Raw genomic sequence first — 23802 nt, forward strand, 5'->3', positions numbered from 1 at the left:
AAAATGAGTTTAATCAAAGCATTAGAATGAAGGACCAAATTCACCTGGATTATTATAACATGAAATTGAGATTGCTGGTGTGTGGGAAACCATTTTAATAGTGGAATTTTAGAAAATACAGAGATTGAAAATCCCAAACAATAACTGGCTGATGTGTGGCAATTTTAATAGTGGAATTTTAGAAAATAAATGGATTAAAAATTCCCAATGATAACTGGCATGGACATGAGAGACTATGATTGCTTTTCTTCCACAAGATATTTGCATGGTTTTGTTAGCAAGAAGAAGCATCCTTTTTGCTCATCTAATAAATGCTAAAGAGCTGAAGCTGAAGAAAATCTGGAGTCAAAGAAATCCAAAATGCTGTCATTTAAATACTAGTTGCCCACTTCAGCTTATAGAATGCAAATCAAAACATGGATAAATATTAATAATACAGTATAAGAGACAACAATTTCTTGTATTTTTCATCTGGTATGGAATGAGATAGCACTGACTCCATACTAAAAAAAACAGCTCAGCATTATGCCTGTTTCCTCGCAAGTTCCAGTCCAGAAAGAAACTCTGTGCATGTTGTTTGTCTATTTGTCCTAGAATAGTTTTAAGGAAAAACTACCTAACCATATCTAGGAGGTTGTGCACTGGTGAAGCTCTGCATGAATGAACTGTGCACTTTCTTTTTCTGACATGAAGGGTGCAGTGATATCAAGGCCAGCTCTTCAGGGTCTTTCCAGGCCTGTTTGTATTTTAAGTCTACATCCTTATAATTATGCACCCTTAGAGTAAGTCTCAGAGAAATCAATGAGCCTTACCCATTAGTAGATGTATGTGTACATGCGTGTGTGCGTGCGTGTGTATGATTGCATTGTTAAATGTATTGTAAACTGCCTTGTTTGAAGGACAGTGGAAATCTAGATCATTAGATAGACAGACTACAAAGTTGTCAAATCTTTGTAGGCAAACTGACAATCCAGGACAGCTATTCCAAAATCTCAGGGTACGAGATGAGGCAAGCCATCAAAAGAGTGTCATTAGAAGTCAATCCAGACACTTTGGGCCATGTGCAAGAGAATTTGAGAAGAGCATAACATTAAAAGCCATAAATCTAAGTTTTGGTTGCAAACTGATGATGAAGTGGGTCTGCTGGCACAGTGGCTGACTGTGTCTTATTTGAAGCCCACAAATTACAAAGTTTTGAGGCAGCACCTCACATGTTAGCATGTTGATAGGCTTCAGCTGTGATGGAGGAGTGAGGGGCTAAATTGAAAAGCAAGTTCAACATATTCCACCTGCTATTCCAAACTAGAGGAAATCACTGAATAAACTGGATTTACATAAAGAGCTTTGCCTTTGCCTTTCTCAGCCTCAGAGGAAGGCAAAAGAAAATCCCCCCTGAACAAATCTTACCAAGAAAACCCTGAGATAGGTTTGCCTTAGGGTTACCATAAGTCAAACAACTTGAAACACACAACAACAAACATAAATGTTGATTCACCATTCAGCAAACACCACTGAGTGTGTCTACTTTTGCTGGGAATAGTAAATGGATTTAGGGCTAAGAGGACAAGGCAGTCCTCTTTGGAATAGTAACTTGTAAACCAACTTTTTTAGCTTGCATATCTTCCTAGGAGTAAACCCACTGAATTCAGCTAAACCTACTTCTTAGCTAATGTGTATCAGATTGTTCTGTCACTGATCTAAAACAGGATTGGAAATCATTTAGCCTGATATGACTTAGGTTTAGACTAGCTGAAAGACTATGGGCCGAAACAGACAGGCCAAAATAAAGCTGCTATGGGTCACTTTGGTGGTATGCTGTTTAAATGATACATGCATCCTAAGAGGCCAGAAGCTGCACCCAAGCCATGCTCCAGTCCTAAGGACTGGAGTACAGCTTTGGCACAGCTTCTGGCCTGTTAAGATGCATTTGTTATTTAAAACAGCATACTTCCAAAGTGACCTGAAGCAGTTTTGTTTTGCCCTGTCTGTACGGGCCCTATATCTCCCTATACAAACCTCCCTTCTGTGAGAGGCTAGCTTGTCCTTCTCTGCTGTCCTTTCATCAGCAGGCAAAGACTCTTCTGTTTAAGCAGGCTTTTGATATGTAATGATTCACAGGGAAGTTTCTTATTGGTGTGTGTTTTATTTATTTATTTATTTTACTTTTGTGTGCTTTTAACATAATTTATACTGTTTAAAATGTAATTATTTTAATTGTTTTTAAAAATGTATTGTTGGGTTTTGACTGATTTAATTTGTCAGCCACCTTGGTTCCCAATCCAGAAGAATAAATATTTAAAATATGAAATAAATAAATTGGCCAGATGTTGTTGGACTGAAACTCTCAGCAGACACCTTCCAAGACAGGAGAGGAATGGTGAGAGCTGCAGTGCAACAACATCTAAAAGGCACTTGATTCCTGCCTCTGATCTAAAGGTATGTGTTTCCTAAAATCTTACCTGACATGCCTTTAAAAATGTAAATTCTTCTAAACATTTTCTTTTCCCCTAAAGCTCAAGTAAAAATATCTTAGAAGTGTTGGCTGGGATTAACTGCTCACCAATACTTGTGTTCTCCTGAATCCCATACTCAAGGGTCACGTAGGGAGGTGACCATGTTGAACTGACAGATCAATTAAAGTGTCTCAGATTCATACAAATTCAGTCCCAATGATTTGTAGTCTTATTATGTGCCTGCTTTTCAGATTGATATGTTCTGTGATTGATAAATAATAAATAAATGAATAAATAAATAAATAAATAAATAAATAAATAAATAAATATCAGAGCCACCAGTCCTTTAAAAACCCTTTACAGCATGTATGACTGGCCCCCTTTCAGCACATAATAGGTCACCATATAGAGTGGATCAAATGTGGAGTCTCTGCACTGAGCAATTAAGACAATAGGTCATCTTCTGCACTGGTTTTATTCAGCCTTGGAAAGACTGTCTTCCATTCATCCACTTCACAGCTTGACACTTGATTTCTCAGTCACTAAAATGACAGCAGAAGTTCTTCTATTATAACTGGTTTTTTTTTTTCCTTAATCAAAGGAGGAATGTTAGGTGACACTGAGGGACCTCCTGACTAAACTGACTGACTGATACACACATATACCTTTCCCCCAAGGGCACAGTAAGTGCTATATGAGCAAGAAAATGTCCTTCACTTCCGACCTCTGTTTGTAGCAGGACTCCTGAATCCCATTCCACTTTAGAATGAACTAATGCCAGGTGGCACAAGTGTGAACAACCAGGAATGTGATCAAATCCATCAAGAGGTTAAAGACATCAGTAAGAGAGATGGTTAAAGCAAGCTAGTGTCTGAGACAGCAGACAACTACCAATTTTTTTTCCATCTGCAAAATAATCCAGATGGCTGCAGAGGTCAGGTAGATCCCATAGATTTGGCTTCTTAGTATGTTGGGTTCATTATAATGTGGGAGGTGGGTCTCAAACACTCTTCTCATTGTTATTCTGCTCAATCATCAGTGGAGGTTTGTTGTCCAAGTCATTTTCTGAGCTAGGCTTGCCTGCTGAGATGCGGCTGGGACTACTGGAAGCTAGAAGATTAGCTGATTGCAGTACAGCCTCAGAATGCTCTCGGGCTTTCATGCGCAGGGCTGCTACGCTTGCTGTACGATTACTCTGACAGCCATATGTGGGAAGGAAGGAGAGACCCATGTGATCAGGAACACAGCAAGAGCACAGTGGACTACCTGGAGAGGGGAAAAAATACAACACCACCTGCCACCAGAATCACCAACAAACCTGGAAGCTGGAGTAAACTGAGGCTAGATCACCCAGGGTTCTGGCCATATATAATTCATGTGTCACTTTTCTGGCCATCAAGACCCCCAAAGTGATGGATACTTACAAAGAAATAAAAGATAATAACAAAATAAGAACAAGCTTTTTTTAAAAAATATAAAAGCTGAATGATTGAATAAACAGTACCATTTGTGCAGCTTGCACACAAATCAGTAAGGAATCGAGCCAAGGTGACCTCCTTTGTTCCAAAATCAGCTGTGTTCCTGTCACTTACACCTTATGTCTAGCCTCTCTCAGTGGAAGGACATGCACAAGATCTCAAATAAATACCACAAAGTATGGTACAGCTCATATGGGACATCTAAATAGGATTGAGACAAATGGTGAACACCAATCACACTGGAAATGCAACTTGTTATAAGAGTATGCAAAGAAATCTTATAGAACCTTTGATACTAACTGTGAAATAAGTTGTATTATAAGCTTTCATAGACTTGGCGTGGAACACACACCCTTGGAGAGTTGTGGAGTCTCCTCTTGTGGAGATTTTAAACAGAGGCTGGGTGGCAATCTGTCGGGAATGCTTTGATTGTGAGTTCCTGCATGGCCCTTGTGGCTGGCCCTTGTGGTCTCTTCCAACTCTATGATTCAATGATTCTTTTATTCTATTATTCTATTTTCATGCATCTGAGGAAGTAGACCAAGTCTACAAAAGCTTATGCTACAACTTCTTTTGCACTGCCAATCTCAAAGGTACTACAAGATCCCATTGCATATTGATATTCCAGACTAACAGAGCTATAGCTCTGACGTCTAATAAGAGGTTGGCAATGTGTGGCTGACCAGCCCATCTCAGTTTTATGGTCTGGATTAAAAGTAGAATCAGGAATGTGTAACAAATACAATTGCCCATGCAGGATTTCATGACTTCTTTGATGAAATTATTGACATCGACATACTGACCACACCAGATGAGTATAGTCCTGGACTACAGGTCTCTGTCATGTTAATGCTGTATTCATTACCATCATTTACATTACTCAATGTAAATGAAAAGCAAAGAGTTGGAACCAGCCTATTTGAAAGGCTGGATTGCCCTTTATGAACCTGTTAAAGTTCAAGGATATTCAGAAGAGGCCCTTCTCTATGATCCACCATGTTCTCAGGCCCATTTGTTGGGAGTAAGGGAAAGGGCCTTCTCAGTGGCTGCTTCCAGGCTCTGAAATTCCCTCCCTAGAGAGGCTAAGATGGTTCCCTCCTTGCTCTCTTTCTGTCACCAAGTCAAAACATTCTTAGGCCATCAGGTTTTTAGAAACTGATTGAGATGGGCTTTCCATGCTGTCTGTTTTGTGATTTGTATATCTTTTTTTAATGAACTGTAATAGTTTTAACATTATAAGTTGTTTAATTGTCTTTTAAATAATGTTTACATATTTTATTGATGGTTTGTATTATTTTGATCTATATTATATTAATATGTTGTAAACTGCTTTGAGTTCTATTATTGAGGGAAAGGCAGGACAATAAATGAATAGTATAATAATAAATAATAATCACGAGGGGAAAACATCCAAAATTCAAAGCTGATCAATGAATTCACAGCAATCTAAGTAACTGAAAAGTGTGTTATGTCAGAATCCACCTTCAGTCAGGCATTCAGGGTGTCTTCTGCCAGATAGATAGATAGGATGGTAAATAGATAGATAGATAGATAGATAGATAGATAGATAGATAGATAGATAGATAGATAGATAGATAGATAGATAGACAGACAGACAGACAGACAGACAGACAGACAGACAGGTAGAATCCACCTTCAGTCAGGCATTCAGGGTGTATTCTGCCAGATAGATAGATAGATAGATAGACAGACAGACAGATAGACAGTAACGTTGAGAAGAGTGGGGGATGCCGCCATGGGGACTAAGCCGGATAGTCACGTAGGACATGGCAGTAGGCAGTTTTATGAGGGGTTATTGGGAATCTGAAACCAAAACTGTATACAGCCTTAGATCTCTACTTGATAGAAGCGCCAGGAACCAAATGATCAACCCCCCCCCCTTCCTTCCCTCCTACAGACCAAAGAGAGGGATTCTACATCAAAGGCAGAAGAGCTGGGAACCAACTCAAAGGGAGGGGTTTGGGGGAATTTTAAGGTTCTGACTCCATTTGGGACCCTCAGTTTTGGCAAAGACGTGGCAAGAATACTTCCTTCCAATTCCTTCAATAAATTTTCTGTATCATCTGAAGTTTGTTGTGGATTTTTGGTCAGAGTATTTCCAAAGTCTCACATGTTAAAGAGTTTTGGAGAAACTAAAAAGGTGATAGGACTCAAAGTATCTTACAACATGTTAAAAATAAAACAGACTAAAACATTAAAAACCATCTTGATTAGGTTACATGGGAGAAAAAACATATAAGTGTAAATATCAGGCCCAGTGTTGTGGCCAAGTGACCAGCATTTTATACCAACTGTAAAGACAGAGGTTGCAGGCTGAATATTGTAATGTTTTTAACATTATAAATTGTTTAATTGTTGGTGTTGCAGGTATCTGGTCACACCTTAGAGGACTCTGGGACAAAGAAACAATGGCTGCATTTCTGAAAGCTGTCTGTAATCCAGATCATTTCCTCCATCTCTGTATGACTGTCTCGCCATTTCGAATCACCTGCTTTTGCATTGGTTTGTGTAATTATGATTGCAGTTTTTGTAATTTTTCAGTTTAAGTGTTATGTCAAGTGTACCTGCTGATTCAAAATGATGGTATAATTTTTAATGGAGAGATTGTCAATAATATCAGATATGCTGGATGTAATATGAGTAACTGACAATTTAAGCAATCTGCAACTTGATAAAGGCCTGGTACACACCGCCACGAAGTGGTGTCCTGGCGGCGATAGTAAGGCTCGGGACCGCACACCAACTGCACGGTCCTGAGCCCCTGAGCCCTACTATGTGTGGGCGGCATCCTGATAGTGGCGTCCCGTCCACACGGACGCTGCCATCTTTACATAGGGGACTCGTGATGTAATCTGGGCACCACAAGAAGAACCCAGAAGTATCAGGTTCTTTTTACTCCGGAGGGGCGTCGTGCTGTTTGGCAGCTGCGGCATCCCTTTGGAGTTAAAATGGGCATCTGCAGACCACTGTTTTTGGGTGGTCTGTACTGTGCCAAAGTCAGAGAAGTAACCAATGACCATGATTTAAAAACGAATGCTAAGGAAACAATAATCATTAGTAAAAGGAAATGAAAGTTTTGACTTGGAATCTGGTTGAATGAGCAGAAGCTCAACAATTGTGTGATACAATTGTGTAATACAATCAACCCTCATCCATGGATGGCCCGGCCCCATTGTCATGCCTCCAGAGCAGAGCTTTCTTTATCTGGACCTGGGAAAAAGCTTTCCTTTGACTGGTTCTGTTAGCAGAGCTTTCTTTATCTGGACCTGGGAAAGAGATTTCCTTTGACTGCCTCTGCTAACAGAGCCAGTCAAAGGAAATCTCTTTCCCAGGTCCAGATAAAGAAAGCTCTGCTAACAGAGCCAGTCAAAGGAAATCTCTTTCCCAGGTCCAGATAAAGAAAGCTCTGCTAACAGAGCCAGTCAAAGGAAAGCTCTTTCCCAGGTCCAGATAAAGAAAGCTCTGCTAACAGAGCCAGCCAAGAAGGGGAGTTTTCCTAACTGACAGTTGGAAGACTAGATAGCAAAGACCAGAGCAACTAAAGCCCTTTGCAACCCTTTGTGTGTATGCTAAGCAACCCAGGTCTGTGCAAACTGTTGCAATTACAAAGACTTTGCATGCAAAAGGCCTAAGCAGTCTGCATTTGCAGGAGAGCTAAAAAGGGCGGGAAATCCTGGAAGCAGTCAGGCAGCCATAGCTCAGTCCTCATTGTGAAGACTGCAGAGCGCCCCCTGCAGGAGAGTCCTAATACTGCAACAGCAGAACATGGAACCTGAAGAGCATATTGAAATTGAAATTGCAGATTCAGAAACCAAATCAGTGAGAACTAGGAAACTCACTGCAAAGATGGAACAAAATATAGAAGAAGAATTAGCTTCTCTTCAGGAAAAGAGAAAAAATGTCTTGTCAGCTTTGCAAGAAGACATGAAGACAAGCCAACAGGCATTAAGCACTGAAGCAACATTTGAATTAAAAGAAAATATGATGCACCACTTTACAAACTGGAATGCACTGTTAGAGCGCATCTTCCAGCTGCTAAGCCGTATAAATACTCCAGAAGCCTTAAACAAGAAGGCAGAAATAAAGGATCAATCAGAGCTTGAAGAAGGAGACTTCAGCAAAGCTATTCGAAGTCTAGATGACCAAATTCAGCAATGGGAAAAAAACAAGCTGAATCTCAACAGTCACCAGAGACAGCCATCGTAACAGAGGAAAAACTGTCAACCTCTCCCAAAGGCTCAAAAAAAGAAATAAAGCCTCAAACAAGCAAAGCACCAAGCTTGGCATCTTCAGAAGTGACTTCATCCCAGCATTCCCACAAGACCAGGAGTTCCAAAACCACTTCCTGTAGTAGTGGCTCCTCACAAAGGTCTGTAGGAGTGGAGCTGGAGAGGATAGCTCTCCAAGCAAAGGCTGAGGCGGCAGCAGCTGCAAAACAGGCAGAATTTTTCAAAAAGAAGCAGGAACTCATAATGGAACAGACCAAAAGAAAACAAGAACTCGTAATGGAACAGACCAAAAGAAAACAAGAACTCAAAATAGAGCAAGCTAGAATGACAGCTGAATTGGAAACCTTGGAACAAATAGCAAAGTCAGAACAGCTAAAACAAAAGGTTCAAATCTTGGAACAAGTTCTCAAAGAGAAATCGCTGGCATCTGACCTGTCTAACCTAGGAGAAGAAGATCCTAAACAGAAGGTGATTTCCTATTTAGCTGGTCAACAACTAGACCCCAAGGCAAAGGAGATTCAGCCCAACACACTTCTAACGCCAGCTGCTGCACCCATTGTTCAGCCTGCAGAAGTACCACCTTTAGTACAGACCTCAGTAGTAACCTCAGTGCCTGCCTCAGTGCCGTACCAGAGCCAGTCCTTCAACAGACAAAGAAAACCTGTCACATACCCGGTTAATACCACTGTTCCTACTAACCTGGGTTATCAAGAGCAACCAATCCATGCTTCACTCGGCTCAAAGCCACATTTGCAAAATGTGCCAGATCCATACTTCATAACTATAACAAGGAACCCAAGGAAAGACTTAACAGACAAAGGTGTTCAAAAATTCTCAGAAAAACCTGAAGACTACATCCTCTGGAAAGCCATCTTCCAAGGAGCCATGGAAGATATGGGATTATCTGTAAAGGAAGAACTGACTTTGCTTGGCCCTTCATCTTCAGAGCAGGTAAAAAGAGTTTATGCTGCTCACATAGCAGACCCTTTGGAAGCCTTACAAGTTGCATGGGGCAGAATAGACCAGAGATATGGAAGTGCAGCTCAGATTGAGACCTCTCTTCTATGTAGATTAAAGGATTTCCCTCAGCTCACAATGAGAGACAGCAAGAAGTTGTGGGACCTTTTAGACCTTTTACAAGAGCTACAGAATGCTAAAAATAATCTACAGTTACCTGGTCTCATTTCCTTAGACCAACATATGTCACAAGCAGACATTGTAAGAAAGCTGCCATTCCAACTTAGGGAAAAGTGGGGTCAGGAAGTCTTCGAGTATAAAAGACAGCACAGCCAAGTATATCCACCCTTCTCACACTTAGTGAATTTTGTTGCCACCATGGCTCATATGAGAAATGACCCTCAGACAGGACTTTTTGATCTTTACTAGGGTTTCAAAACTGAAAAGAGTCCTTCTAAAGCACCTAGAGTCAAGCAAACCATCTCAGTCAAGAAAACTGAGACTTCATTCTCCAAATCAACAACTGAATCCTTGTGTCCAATACACAAGGCACTACACCTTATCAGTGACTGTAAAGAATTTCGCAAAAAACCATATGATGCCTTGTTAAAGGAACAAGAGATATGCTTCAAATGTGCACATCTAAAGAACACAGAGCCAAAGACTGTAATGAAAAGGTAAAATGTCTAGAATACAACAGTACTAGACACTGCACGGCGTTGCATCGAGTCCAACCACCATGAAAGCAGGAGAAAACAGCTGCTGAGCCAACAACACCTCAACCAGAGACAGTAACTTCTTCAGAAGTCAAGAAAGCAGGTACCAGTTGTACAGCCCTGTGTCAAGAACCAGGTAAAGTGCAATCATGCCATCCAGTATGCCTGGCCAAGGTGTTCCAAATGGGCACCCTGAAGCCTCCAGGAAGGTCTACATTGTCTTAGACATACAAAGTGATACTTCACTAGCAGCTCCAGAATTTTTTGACCTCTTTGATATCCAGACTCAAGAGATAGAATATGTCATGACAACTTGCACAGGAAATCAAGTTATGGTGGGGAGGAGCACATCAGGTTTCATAGTAGAGACATTGCACAATGGCAAAAGATTCGAGCTGCCTATGCTAATGGAGTGTAAGTCCATCCCCAGGAACAAGGACCAGATTCCAACCAAATTGATTGCTCTTCACCATCCGCACTTAAAACAAATAGCCTACAAGATTCCAGAGTTAGATCCTGAAGCAGAAATCCTATTACTAATAGGTACGGACTGCCCAGATTTATTGCATATCAAGTGGCAAGTGACAGGCCCAGCAGGAACACCTTTCGCTCAACAGATGTCTTTAGGTTGGGCCATCGTAGGTCCAATTTGTTTGAACTGCAAAAGAATACCAACAAGAATAAAGACCTTTGCGACAACACTAGTGGACAGAGGTTGTCCCTCTCAGCTGGAGGAGTGTTCCGCTCACATCCGTATACACCAACTGGACACCACTAACTTCAAGCCTACACTCTTCCAGACCACCTTCCGTGATGAACAACTCGCCCCATCCATTAAAGACAAGCAGTTCCTGAGCATCATGGAACAGCACTGCCAGCAAGATGACAAAGGTAACTGGATTGCCCCATTACCTTTTCGCATACCCACAGACCTCAATCCTGCCGACCAGGGATCCAGAGCCATTCCAGCAGGCAAACTTCAAGATTCAAGCTGGCTACACGGTCCTTCATTTTTGCTAGACCCAGACTATATAAGTTCCACAACAGAAACTTATGAGTTGCAAGATCCAGACACAGATAAAAAAGTTTGACCCTCTATAACAGTCTTGGCATCAAACATCCCTAAGGCTAAGACACTGGGTTCACATCGATTCTTTAGATTTTCATCATGGGCCCGTCTGATCGCAGGTCTAGCAAGACTTATTCATTTCCTACGTTTTCATGATAAGGAAGCTATATCTGTTGAAGACAGAGAGAAGGCAGAGTTAATAGTTTTCCAGACTGTACAAGCTGAAAACTACCAGGAAGAAATAACTTGCACAAAACAAGGAAGGCCAATGCCTAAAACCAGTTCTATATGACCTTTAAGTCTTACCTTTAAAGACAACAGTTTATTCAGAGTAGAGGGCCGAATGTCTAAAGCTAAAATAGAAAATCCTGAGAAGTATCCCATCATACTTCCTGCTAAGCATCATCTGTCAATGCTACTTGTTCAGCATTATCACAAAAGAAAACAACATCAAGGCAGACATTTCACAGAAGGAGCGGTGCGAGAAGCCGGTTTCTGGATAGTCGGTTTAAAAAGGTTAGTCAACAAAGTTATACAGCATTGTGTGACTTGCAAGAAACAGAGAGGAAAGTGCAGTCATCAGAAAATGGCTGACTTGCCTCAGGATAGGTTAAATATGAGGCCGCCATTCACTAACATAGGCATAGATGTTTTTGGTCCATGGACAATTTCCACTTGTAAAACCAAAGGTGGAGCAATTAACAGTACAAGGTGGGCAGTAATATTTACATGCCTATCCATTAGGGCAGTTCATATTGAATTAATTGAATCTATGGACACGTCATCTTTCATTAATGCTCTACGAAGGTTTTTTGCTTTAAGAGGTCCAGCTAAAATCATCCATTCAGATTGTGGAACTAATTTTCAAGGTGCTTGTAAAGAACTGAAATGGCCAGCAAAGACTGTTACTGATCCAGATTTACAAGAATTTCTGAAAAAAGAAAAGTGTGTATGGTTATTTAATCCCCCACATGCTTCTCATATGGGTGGAGCATGGGAGTGTAGGATAGGCATTTCTAGAAGAATTTTAAACTCATTGCTGTCAAAGGTGAACTACCTAACACATGAAGTATTGGTCACACTTATGGCAGAAGTATCTTCCATCGTCAACAGCTGCCCACTTGTGCCAGTGTCTACAGACGCAGAGAATCCATTTATACCAGAGGTAGGCAACCTGCGGCCCGCGGGCCGGATGTGGCCCGGCAAGGCCTTGGGACTGGCCCCAGCCCGGTCCCGCCGCCGGGGCCTTTGGCCTCGCACGCAGGGGCAAGGGGGGCAATTGTCTATAGACGCCTCAGAAACATGCATTTATATTAACGTTTTTGAAAAAATCAGCAAATTTTTTTGCGTGTCCTCCACTTTTTTTAAAAAAAGTGTCCACCATTTGAAAATGTTGTCCTACATTTGTCCCAGTTTATTTATTTATTTATATTTTTTTTAAATTTATTTATTTATTTATTTATTGGCTTCGGCCCCCCAGTTGTCTGAGGGACAGCAACCCGGCCCCCGGCTCAAAAAGATTGCCTACCCCTGATTTATACTATCACCAGCCACACTGCTTACATTCAAAACTGCAGAATGGACAGATCCCGCAAGAGTATCAGATCTCCAAGGGACTTACAAGAATCATTGGAAGCAGAGTCAAGTACTAGCCAATGCTTTCTGGAAAAGATGGCATCAAGAATACCTACCACTCTTACAAAAGCGGACAAAATGGTTGGACAACCAGCCCAATTTAAAAACTGGAGATGTTGTACTGTTAAAAGAAAAAGAAGTTCCAAAAAACAGCTGGCCACTCGGAGTCATCAAGAAAGCAATCCCAAGCGGCGATGGAAAAGTTCGCAAAGTTAAAGTTAGAATAGCCAAAGAAACAGGCAGAAAGACATTTGATAGACCAATATCAGACTTGGTCTTTCTTTGCAATGACAATGTTATTTAGAGACTTAGACTTTAATATGTGTTCATTGAAATGTAAACACATGTACCAGTGTTAGTATTTAAAGTTAATATAAAGTTATATGGAAAACTCATTAAGAGTTTTTGTGGGGAGTGTCATGCCTCCAGAGCATCTTTGATGCTCTTGAGACATATATTTAGTTGAGATTATATTAGCTTTTCTATGTATTAGTTTAGAAGGGGAAATAGAGATCTACAGCTTTAAGAAAGGCAAGGATTGTGGGAAATCCCAGGGTCTCTTACTGTCTCTCTCCAGCTAGTTTTAGTGTGTAGTAAGATTTCAGCCAAGTCAGACCTGGAGAGAGTATTTTCCTTTGATAAGTCCACAAAAGAAGAAAGATAAGTCCTCAGAAGAAGAAAGATAGAATCCACCAAGAAGAGAGAGCAAGGTATTTAGGAAGGACTACTGAGAAAAAGGAGATCAGTTTTATGTTTTGTGTTTATAACCAGTAAAGCTTTTGAAACTTAAGAAATTTGTGGACAAGTCTTTTGTTCTGGCTGTGTTCCTGAGAGCCAGAGGCCTTACTACACCCAAAGTCCATAGTATTGCTCTTGGGACAAAACACCCATTATTGTCAATGGCAGAATGTGCACATAGCTTCACCAACATAGTCATATACAGTATAGGTTGTGTGTCCATTGACAATAATGGCACTTGAGTTCCTGTACTTTTTGCTATCTGTGGACCTTATTGCACCACGTAAATAACCTGGCTTACCTCTTCCGAATTGAAGTCTAATTGGACTGCAACTGGGTGCTATCACAAGGATTTTGCCACCAAAGCCACCAGGTGAATCCAGCCAGGCTGCGGCCTGGGTCCCAGGTGTGCTTCAGGAGCCTCATTTCAAAACTAGGAGCTTTCTGAGTTCAAAAAGTGGCTGCCAAAGCGCACTGGGAACCTGGGCTGCACTTACTTGGCAGCTTCGGCTACAAAATCCAGCTGCAGTCCAAATTAGACTTCAATTTGGAAGAGGTAAACCAGGTTATTTAAGCAGTGCAACAAGGTCCTGCGTGCATGCGTGTCTGTGTAAGGGGTCCAGAACATAATCCCTACAGATACAGGGGGCCAATTGTAACAGAATAGAGATGGCTAGGCATAGATTTTCAAAGATTTAAAACAGAATTGCTAACACAAAATTAGCTTTGAGAATGTGCACTATATGTTGTTGGTTATTTCCAGCTTTATCGAGCCTTGCCCAAGTAAGATGAAGAGCCCTCCCTCCAGCCCATCTGCCATGCTATCTTTTTCTGTCTTTTTATAAAGACATAATTGTTTTTGTTGCCATGGCCCCAGAGGGAGAGAGGAACCAATGAACTTGATCCCTTCACCACCACCATTCCCTTCTTATTTTGTGCCATGTCTTTTTAGACTGTAAGCCTGAGGGCAGGGAACTGTCTAATAAAAAAAAATTAAATTGTAAGCTGCTCTGAGAGCCTTTATGACTGAAGAGCGGGGTATAAATACTACAAATAAATAAAGATGAATATTGTATAACAAGGGTTGGACTTTAAATGCTGTGCAAAGTTTTTATAGAGTTTTGTATACAATTTTTAATATGGCTGCATCTACACTGCAGAATAATCCAGTTTGATACCACTTTAACTGCCATGGCTCAAGGCTATGGAATCTTGGGATTTGTAGATTATTGTAGCACCAGAGCTCTCTGACAGAGAAGGCTAAAAGTCTCACAAAACTACAGTTCCAAACCAGATTATTTCAGCAGTGTGGATGTAGCCTATATTTTTATATCTTAATATGTAGTGTTTTTAACTGTTTAAAATTGTTTAATTGTTTTTTAAACTTTGTATTTACATTTTAATGCTTTGTATTGTTTTTAACATGTAATGTTTTAAATTTTGTTAGCTGCCTTGAGTCCCTATACAAGAAGAAAGGTGGGATATTAATAAATAATATTGTTGGTAATAACCTATAAAGCCCTACATGGCTTGGGCCCAGGATACCTAGAGGACCGCCTCTCTCCATACATTCCGCCTCGCACCCTCAGAACATCTGGGCAGCAACTATTGAGGGTTCCAGGGGCTAGACTTGCCTCCACCACGAGGAGGTCATATTCAATCGTCGCCCCGGCCCTCTGGAATACGCTGCCCATAGAGCTCCGCTCGGCCACCTCCCTGGCCCAGTTTAGGAAGGACTTAAAAACCTTCCTATTTCAGGCAGCATTCCCCGAATAAAGTCCTAGTTAGTTCTCCCTCCTTGACAGCAATGGTGGCTGGCTAATGGGGTTTTTTAGTATTATCTTAATGGTAGTGAGTTGTATATTTTAATGTATGTTTTATGCTATATTGTATTGTTGTTATTATATGTTGTTCACCGCCCTGATCGTTGGAAGGGCGGTATACAAATAAAATTTTATTATTGTTGTTGTTATTATTATTATTATTATTATTATTGTAATAACATGGTACTTTATCACACGTGGCTCTTAAATAGCCATATAAATTTGATAATAGTGCCTTGAAGCGTGGTTAACCTGTACCTTGCCATTGATGGAAAAGCCAATCAATAATATCTCAGGGGCACAAGTATAATGCTAGTCCTCAGGTGCAGGAAGTTACTCCTGCAGCAGGTCCATTACTGCTTGATCACATGGTGTCAGTGTCTTCCCCTCTCCCCTTCACTACTGAAGAACAGCCTTTTTTATTATGTTTTAAAACGTTCTTTTTGTTTTGATTTTGTTAAACTGCATTCACATTATTCCGGAATTGTATTTTAAAAAATATACACACACAAAAATGAAAGGCACTCTTGGGTAGGGCATAGGGGCATGTTAAAGAAAGGGTAGAAGAGAGCACAAGGGGCCAGCAACAGCCTACAATTTTTTTAAAAAAAATGAGAGAACCTATCAAAATCATGGGATAAGAATAATGGGATATGAACACAAAGACCAGTAAAAGAAGAACTGTACAGACCAAGAAATGATAATACAGTGGTACCCCGGGATACGAATTACCCAGGTTACGAATTTTTCGGGTTACGAAAAAATCCCATAGGGATTTATTGTTTCGGCTTACGAAGGTTTTTTCGGGTTACGAAAAAACCTCGGCGCTATTTTCCGCCACCGGAGGGCAGCAGAGAGCTATTTTTCCATTAGCGCCTATGGCAATTCGGCTTACGAAGGTTTTTCGGGTTACGAAATTAGCCGCGGAACGAATTAATTTCGTAACCCAAGGTACCACTGTATATATAAAAAACAGAAAGCTATTTCAGTTGTAATAATTTAGTTGTACAGTATGGGAAATGAAAAATGAAAAATACACTGTGAAAAGCTGATTAATTATGACATAATGGGAAAGAAGTGTTGGAAGAAGAATTGTGCAAGTGAAGTGGAAATGGTAAGAATATAGTAGAAGAATTAAGGGGAAAACATGATTTATAACTATGGTTATATGATATGCCTTTACAAGCAAAACATTACCTTTTTTTATTTATTAAATCTTTTTGTTCTGCTGTTCAAAACACCACATAATAATGCATAACTTTATCACACAGGCCCTGGAACAGGCCTGTCATGTTCCAAAAGGGAATGTTATAGGGGTGGAAGGAAGCAAAGAACGCTGTTTACCACACAGCGAGCATTCTGCCACTGCCGCTGCTCATTCCCATCATGTTCTGGATGCGTCCCAGAGGGTGTGATTTAAATCCAGAACATGATGGGAATGATCAGCGGCAGCGGCAGCATTCTTGTTGTGTGATAAACAGCGTTCTTTGCTGCCTCCCGTCCCCATAACATTCCCTTTTAGAAAGTGACAAGCCCATTCCAGGGCCTGTGCGAAGAATTGTTACTGCAAAAATTAGAATAGCCAAACAAAATGCTGTGGAACTAGCTGATGGCACACAATGCTCATATATATGTTGGTATGTATAAAATTTGAACAGATGAGAAGCATAAAGTGCCAATGCTTTCATGAAGACTGGGCTCCCTTTTTAAAAATATGGAATTTATAAATGTCAGTTATGTGAGTATGTCAAACAAGATGACATTAAAAATATGTTGAGAAATGAGAAACCTATCAGTCTTCTTGATTTAAAACCATTACAGAACTGCTTGAATAAGCTTTGTTTAGAGCTGTGCAATCGCAAGCAAAGACAATTTAGCCATTATGTTGTCCAACAAGGAGAGGAACAAAGAAAAGAAGTACATGAATATATAGTAGTCCACCCTTATCTATGGTTTTGCTTTCGGAGATTTAAGTTACCTGCTTTCAGCCACTGTCCAAAATTATAACATAGGCCTCCTGCAACAGACAGGCTGAATAAATCCGCATGAGGAAGCACAGGTGCCGTTTGCACAGCAACCACATGCGCCCAATCCTCATCTGGGCTCTGAACGCCATGGGTCTAAACTGGGCTCCCAGAAGGAGCGGATTCTATCTGCTCCTTCTTGGACAAATTCTTTCCAAATGATGTGGTGTCATTGCAGCCGGAATCCATGTCATTTGACCCATGTTTTTTGGGCCACAGTCCCTCCTTATCTGTGGTTTTGCTGTTTACAGTTTCATTTACCTGTGGTCAATGAAAGTTCAAAAACATTACTGGTATAGGGTTTGGTATTGTCTGTGGTTTCAGACATCTATTAGGGGACTTGGAATGTACCCCCCCCCCCGAATAATTAATGCATTTAGTGTAACATTTATTTTATATAGTCACATTTAAATCAGGATTAATTCTTAAATGTCCTCACTTTCTCATCCTTCATAACACCATGAAAACAAATCTTCCAGAGAACAGAGCACCAAAATAAGATGCAGACTCAATTTGTCTGAAAACCTTGCTTTGGTACACATATGAGGAGAGTAATCTTGTAATCTAGCTTCATTAGCCACCCTAAAGTGGGCAGTAATAATCCTGTGAATACTCTCACTAATGTAGTTGGTAACAGACAGAAAGAGAACTGCTAGAGATGAAAGTGAGTGATCTTAATTTTGTATATATAATTATTAACTTTCTCAGTGTGTCAGTGAATCTTCACAACAACCTTGTGAAGTAGTTTAGGCTAAGAGGTAATATAGTCCAAAATCATGCAGCTCAACATTATATCTAAGCAGGCATCTGAGTCCACTATACTACACTCGTTCCATAATGTTTTACTTCAGTCAACTAAAAAAAAAGTAGCTAAATCACACTGTCACCAGATAAATAACATGTTCTAACATACAATTAGTTGAGATGCCCATTTAGTTTTGAGAAGGAGATAGTAATATATCTCCTTCTTTAATGTACAGTCATCCCTCCATATTTGCGGATTTGATATTTGCGAATTTGATTATTCATGGATTTCATAAATATGTTCTCTCTAGGACTGTCTAGGCCCTGCAGTGCAACTCTGTGGTCAACTTTAACTAAAAGTTGCACTGAAAGACCATTTGTAGCTACTCCAGTGCCATTCTATGGTCAGTGTATGTTGGACATTGACCACAGAGTTGCACTGGACGACCTAGAGATTCCTAGAGAGGTGTCCTCTCAGGTAAAAACAGTGTTTTGTTATTTGCAGTTTTTCCATATTCACGGGGGCCTTGTTCCCCTAATCCTAGTGAATATGGAGGGACAACTGTAATTCTGTTAAAATGTCCCAGAAAGTTGCCTCTGCCTTTTCAAATGCCTGTGGAAAGTATGGCCGGGGACAGACGAGCAGAAAGTGAAATCCTTGGGCCAATTTTACGGTTCCAGACTGCGCAGCAACCGCACAGTCTAGAACCCTAGAACGTGCCGCCGCCACCACCACCATTGTGCCGGCCTCCCATCCACACGGGGATGGCCATCTTGACATAAGCGATCCGCAGCGCATAGACGTCGTTGCTTACTTCATGAGTGCACCAATGACACATTTGTGACATCGCACAGAGACCCAAAAAGAACCCATTTTTTTTCTGGGCTCTTTTTGGGGCAGAGGGAGGCTGGGCAGTTTGTTTCCTGCAGCATCCCTCCACAGGAAAACAGACCGCCGCCAGCCTGGACTTTCCCGCATGTATGTACGAGCCTATAAAAGATTTCCACAAATAATACTAAAAACACTGCTTGCATTTTGCATGATATTGCAGATGGGATAGAACAGACTGAACCTGCTATTTTAAAATGTTCCTCTCCCAGCTTTCTATCCAGTATTAGCAGTTTTCACAAATACAAAGAGCCTGTAGCAAGAGATGCCCCAACATGTTTTCAATAATACATCTGATACAGTGGAAGTCACACATAGAACAAGGATCTTAGAGCTGGATCCAGTAACGTTATGGCTTAGTTTTACTGCTATTATCTCATTACAGTTTCTCACAAGGATAATGAACATGACTAGAAAGGGAAGACTTATTTTAATCTCCAGAAGACAGACTTACTTTTCTGCCAGGTTGTAAAAGCCAACTGAATTGGGCCTTTGCTAAATTGTTTCAAGAACCTGCTGTCTCTTGTATTCTAAATTAAAACATACAATTAGGTCTCCATTAGGTTACAGCAAATTCTGCAAAATTGATCTGAAGCACCTACTGTTTTTGTATTACATCATTCTTGAAAGGCTGAGCCTAGACATAAATACTTAATGTAATAAATACAGTCTGAAATATTTGATCCACTTGACAGTTTAATTGATCTGCAACAGAGAGACTGACAGGAAAAATTAAATTAGTCCTGCCTCATCTCTGCCAAGAGGATTTTTTAATTGCAAGAAATACTTCAGCTAGTTTGGCTTGCTTACTTCAATAACAGCATGATTCACCAAGTACATTTCACAAAAGAATTAAAGGAAATCAGAAATAATTTTAATTTTATTACACCTGCAACCTACCTCTTCTTCCAACAAGCTCTGAAATCATTTATTCTTTCTCTAAACAGAAAGATGTATCAGGATATGGGCCTCTTTGCACAAAGTCCAGTCATCCCTGGTTAGATGGATATGCAGTGGAGCCTCATAGTCATCTCCAGTCAAAGATAGCAGTAGGGTTCTGCTATACATTTCATGTTATCCCAGTTTTAAAAATCAGTAATGGAAAAAAGGAACCTCCCCAATTACTAGGGATGTGGTATTTTTCAGACCCTCCAAGGGCAGACTGTAGGCCTTTGACAGGCCCATTAGATGCACAGAGCAGTTTTAGGGAGAAAGCAGAGAGAGAGAAAAAGATAATCAAGAAGCCACATGACAAATTGGATAATATTAAATTGGAAAACATAATGAATACAAGTTCATAGAAACCTCAAGGGCTATCCAGTCCACCCTCTTACCATGGGAAATACAGTCAAATCACTCCCGACAGATGGCCATCCAGCCTCTGTTTAAAAACCTTTTAAGAAAGAGGCTCCACCCCACTCCGAAGGAGTGTGTTCTACTGTCAAACAGCTCTTACTGTCAAGAAGTTCTTCCTAATGTTGAGGTGGAATCTCTTTTCCTGTAGTTTGAATCCATTGTCAAATCCAAGCTTGCTCCATCCTCAATATAACATTCCCTCAAATATTTAGGCAAAGCTATCATATCACCTCTTAACTGTCTGTTCTCCAGGCTAAACATACTGATACTACATACATGCAACTATGGTGCAACATATGGGCATCTGAGGCCATCATAAATACCTCAGACTGGGCTTTACACTGCGTTCTACCCTGTGAGTAGTTGTGCTTAAAAGCTGTCTTCTACCATTGTGTTTAACCACATTCCCTCTCACTTCACTGATCACCTCACTATTCTGGCCCCACATGAAACCCCACAAATTCTGTCAGCAAGGAGACAGTGTTTGGGATCAAGCCTGTCAGCCACCTAAGTCATCACATTTCTCTAGAGACTGATCAGAGCAACAAAAGAAATGCCAGCCGTTCCAACAGTCCTATAGAGCTGTTTTTTAAAAACAGAATCCAACAGATTGCATAAGTGGACCATTCTATTAGATCTTTCTCCTCTACATGAATTTTACCAATGGGAGAATATCTTTACCTTTACCTAGATCAGGAAGATTAGAGAAATTCATAGACAATAAGTATATCTTCCCAGCTGCCTCAGTTAGCTACCATTCTTCCTTCCCAAAATGCTCCAGAGCACAACATTGTGACACAGCTTTAAGTAGATTTATTCAAGAAAGAAAGAAAGAACACCATGCTACAGCCAAATGTGCTTCTTCTTCTGCCACTAACAGAACAAGAATATGGAAGCGGTGCTGAAGCTAAGAGTAATAATAATAATATAGTTCATTTGTAACCCGCTTTTCCAAAATTTTGTTCAAAGCGGCGAACAAAAGAGTAGGGAAAGTGCTGTATAACTTACTTTATCTAGAGTTTGCCTCTCTCAATTTGCCTTCAATTGCTTCTCCTAGAGGCCACTAGGAGTGCCAGGTTTGTTCAATCATTATCAAATTCTCAATGGAATTTAGGTTGCTATTTTGGGGTAAAAATTGAGAACTTGGTTGAACAATGGTCCCTTTAAAATATTTAAAAGAGATGTGTACATGAAATGATAGAAAGGGGAAAATCACCAAAGAAGAATGTTAATGACTTGCAAATACTTGTAGGGAGAAAATCACAAAAGCTAAAGCACACAATGAGCTCTGGCTTGCTATAGAGATTAAAAATAGTAATAAAGGGGGGTTGACTATATTCAAAGCCAGATGAAGAACAAGCAAATGGAAGAGGCTCTACATAGAGAAGATGGTGAAATACAAGGACAGAGGCAGAACTGCTTAACAACTTCTTTGCCTTGGCTTTCTCCCAAAAGAGAAACAGTGCTCTAATAGGTGAAAATAGAGCAAATGAGACTTCCAGGTGCTGAAGGAGGATGCAGGTTCGGGGAGCTCTGTAACCTGGTCTCCTGCAACAATGATTCTTGGAGGAACAGTTCTTACTTTAGCCTGTCCATAACCCCTCTGAGACGAGGGATTAACTCAAAGGTTTGCCAGGGGTTCCTTGAAGGAAGACACGGACGCCTCAAGAAGGAAACCATGGAGGTTTCATCCCAAAGCAGCGCTTCCACTCGGGCCAAAGAATCGAAGCCTTCCATTGTTGTCGCTTGGGCTAGCCCAAGACTAGAAATGCCCCTGCTTACATTAAAGCTTCTCTTTAAGATTATCTCAAAGAGATGAGAGAGATAACTTTTTCTACCTTCAGATGAGAGATTTCCCCTTGCTTCCTGCCAGAGGTTGTCTTCAAGAAACAGAAAAGCAGTAAAGCAAAGAAATGTAAGTTAAAAACCGTAAAGCAAAGAAACTGAAGTAAAAGAAAAGCAGTAAAGCAAAGAAACTGATGCAAAAGAACATTAAGTATGTTGTAGTATCCGGTAAGCTGTAAGCCTCCTAGCTTTAAAAGGCGGGAAAGCAATGGAGTTTCTAGCGCTGTAAAATGGAGAGGAAAGGAGAGAAGAGGCAGGACTGAGTGTGGAAAATAGAGAAAAGAGAAAGAGAGAAAGTAAGTGACTATTGGAGGGAGAATGATGAAGAGAAAGAAATAAAGAGATTTTGGCACATTACAGACGGGCCCATGAGGCGCCGTCATTACGCGTGAGGGGCGGCACTTCCTGACGCACCTTGCCCTCGCGCATAATGACTACGTCAAAATGGCCGCGGCCATTCCACACAGCTGCCGCCATTTTGACATTGTGCACGTCGCACAGCAAAAGTGACACCGTAAGTACACAACTAGCGCCTTGCGGCGTCTCTTCCAGGGCTGAGGAAGGAGCACAATTTTTGTGCTCCTTCTTTGCTGTATCCGGGAACCGCACAGTTTGGATGCTGCGGTTCCCGGACGCAGAAACCAGCAGCGGCGCAAGACTGCCCCTTCTGGGCTGTCTGTAACATGCCATAGTTTTCCCAAGAGACAAAGCACGGTAAGGAAATTACTAAGAAGAAGAAAGCCGGGGAGAGTAGAGAGAGTAGAGAGAGATATCGACTACAATGCCAGATAACCCTAGACAACGCCCTAAAGAAGGTTGTTTGGAAATATTGGAAAAGGGAAAAGATCAAGGAAAGAAAGATAAGTGGCAGGAATAAAGGAAAATCTAGTGGAAAACAAAGAACGGGAGTTACTCAGAAGTGAAAAGGGCAAATTTTACAAAGAAACCTTACTCTGAATTGTCCCCTTTTCTGCCTACCTTGGAATAAAATTTGCTAAAGCTGAATGGAAACCAGAAACTCTAAACTAAGAAGAGAGAGAGTAAGGAGAAAAATATAAAGAAGTTGTAACAATGTTTAATTGTATTACTGTAGTTATCTGTTTGAGAATTTGGCTTTTAGTTTTAAAATATATTTAAATTCCACCAAATATAATAATCTGGTTTGCTACTATTCCAATTTAGTGGTGGTACTTTACCTCAAAAGAGACTTCATTTAAGCCTGTCTATTTATATGCTATTTAGAACTATAAGAGAACTTATTAACTCATGCTTTGATATTTCCAGCAAACTAAGAGAGGAATTTGAAAAACACAAGCTTTAAAGGAATTGCTTTATTATTACTATTAACCCATAGTTGACAGAAAACCCAATACGGGGAAGAAAATACAACCAAACCAAGGAAAATTACCATCATCTTTTTTCAAACCCAAGCAAGACAACGAATTAGAAGATGTTTGGAGGCTCAAAAATAAGGAAGAAAATTGCTTTACTTTTTTCTCAGAAAGCCATAACTCCTTTTCATGCATAGATCTATTCTTCACATCTAAAATCCTAGTACCTTATATTCAGAACATGGATATCTTATCAAAAAGAACATCTGATCATAACCCTATAAGCTTTTAACTAAAAGAGAAAAAGAGGGAATATAATTGGAAATTACAAAACAATTTGTTAAACAACGAAAATGTTAAAATCAAAGAAACTTTAAAATCATATTTCAAGGAAAACAAAACGGAAGGAATGGTGAGTAAAATTATCTGGGACGCAGGTAAATCTGTGATAAGAAGATCGTTCATTAAAATCCAATCAGAAATTAAAAGGAAGG

The 23802-nt window shown here is 40.4% G+C and overlaps 1 protein-coding gene across 1 annotated transcript in view; it reads right to left on the bottom strand.

The window, feature by feature from the left end:
* Window positions 1-2795: 2795 nt before the first annotated feature.
* Window positions 2796-23802, bottom strand: part of DRGX (dorsal root ganglia homeobox) — a 62090-nt gene continuing 41083 nt past the window's right edge. Inside the window, exon 6 of the mRNA XM_042456192.1 lies at window positions 2796-3719. Coding sequence (XP_042312126.1) covers window positions 3454-3719 — 266 coding nt within the window. The 3' untranslated portion in view covers window positions 2796-3453. The remainder of the gene's footprint in view (window positions 3720-23802) is intronic.

Source organism: Sceloporus undulatus, chromosome 3, assembly GCF_019175285.1.
Source record: "Sceloporus undulatus isolate JIND9_A2432 ecotype Alabama chromosome 3, SceUnd_v1.1, whole genome shotgun sequence".
NCBI classification, from domain to species: domain Eukaryota; kingdom Metazoa; phylum Chordata; class Lepidosauria; order Squamata; family Phrynosomatidae; genus Sceloporus; species Sceloporus undulatus.